A 1715-nucleotide genomic window follows, 5' to 3' on the forward strand; every position below is an offset into this window, starting at 1 on the left:
TACTTACCGCTGATCGGGCGGTATCTACATCATGATTTTTTGAAAGTGTAGTGTCCAGAGGGGAAGTTACCGCCGGTTCAACTGGCGGTAGCTTGCTCCCGCCAGTATAGATATAGATTTGCAATTTTTTTATTTGTCCATATATTTTTGCAAAATACTAAAATAAAAAATAAAAATTAAAAAACCCTAACGTGGACGTGGTGCTGTGGGCCTGTGGCCCAAAGTTGTCAGGCCTATCGAAAAATAAATGTAGGTCAACATAGTACTCTGTGCACGTACAGACCAGACACTTCAGCCTACTTTATGTCGGACATTCCTCTAAAATGGACCTTTTCCTTGCTGTACAAAAAATGGACCAAGTAATATTGGCTGGCGGCTTAGAAACTTCGTGCTAGTTGGTTGTAGCGACACCATATTATTCCTAGCCTTAGTTCCTGCGCGCCCATTCCTGTGGTGATCGCAGCCACTACGCCACATTCATTCTTAGAGTCTGTTTGGTTTGAGTTGCTTATTATAAGCAACTTAAAGTTACTTATTATAAGCAACTTAAAGTTACTTATTTGGAGTTGCTTATTTTTAGTTCAGCTGTTTGGATACCCTTGCTTATAAGCATTGAATGAGGTGGATATTGTCATGTTTGTCCCTAATCATTGAGAGAGAGAGGGCAACCAGGCATTCAATGAGGGCAAGAGGTGTAAAGTGCATCGGGAAGTCACCATAAGCAACCATAAGCAACCCAAGAGTTACTTATTTGCTTATAATAAGCAACCCCATAAGCAAGAGTGATTGATTTCATAAGCAACTTATTTACTTATTTTAAGTTGCTATGCATAAACATGTGAAACCAAACATACCCTTAATCACCATCTGCTTGACCTCTAATGTCCTCCTGCACCACTTGCGCTCGCTACGCACCGTCCGATACGCCAAGATCCCAAGCTAAAAATAACACCCAACATCATATGGAAACAAACGCTAATGTGCGCCAGCCCATGCAGCGACCTTGGCCATTTGCGCAGCTCACCCAGGCCGTACATAGAAATAGTCGATACCCCATCGGGGAAAACACTAGTTATACGAGGTGGCCAATAATCCAGATCTGACTCTTCCTGACCAGTACGTTCACATGCCAACGATCGCAAAGTTCACATGAACGCTGAGTGCCCTAGAGCTAGCGAGTGCTCCGATTAATTAATCCCGGGCCGGGGCTTCACTATAAGTACCCCCGCTAGCTAACACCGTGATCAAGCCATCACAAAAACAAGCTAATCACTTGCTCAAGAGCTCTAATCACCTTGCTCGCGAGGTAATAGCTTGTTGGCTTGTGATCGACGAGCAAATGGCGTCCAAGGCGTTGGCGCTGTTCCTGGCCGTGAACCTGCTGGTGGTGCTAGGCGTGGCCAGCGCGTGCTCGCCCTACTGCCCGACCCCGTCGACGCCGACGCCGACGCCGGGGTCGTTCGGCAGGTGCCCCCGCGACGCGCTGAAGCTGGGCGTGTGCGCCGACGTGCTGGGCCTGATCAAGGCCAAGGTGGGCGCCCCCGCCCGGTACCCCGGCTCCGCGCCGGTCTTCATCGCCGTCCTCGACTGGTCGTGCTCCAGACTCACGGGTCAGCCTACGCCGCTCTTCTTCTCTACTACCCTGCCTTGAGTTCGAGTTAGGGTGCCTTGATCGATCTGCAGATTGATTTTTCTTTCGATATCTTTGTTTGGCG

The 1715-nt window shown here is 48.4% G+C and overlaps 1 protein-coding gene across 1 annotated transcript; it reads left to right on the top strand.

Annotated features, from left to right (window-relative positions):
* The first annotated feature begins 1339 nt into the window (after positions 1 to 1339).
* On the top strand, positions 1340 to 1651 carry LOC105913506 (cortical cell-delineating protein-like). The gene has a single exon (XM_012845462.1). The coding sequence runs from the start codon at positions 1340 to 1342 to the stop codon at positions 1649 to 1651; it is 312 nt and encodes a 103-aa protein (XP_012700916.1).
* The last annotated feature ends 64 nt before the right edge of the window (positions 1652 to 1715 follow it).

The sequence above is a fragment of the Setaria italica genome, chromosome I (genome assembly GCF_000263155.2).
Source record: "Setaria italica strain Yugu1 chromosome I, Setaria_italica_v2.0, whole genome shotgun sequence".
Classification (NCBI taxonomy): Eukaryota; Viridiplantae; Streptophyta; class Magnoliopsida; order Poales; family Poaceae; genus Setaria; species Setaria italica.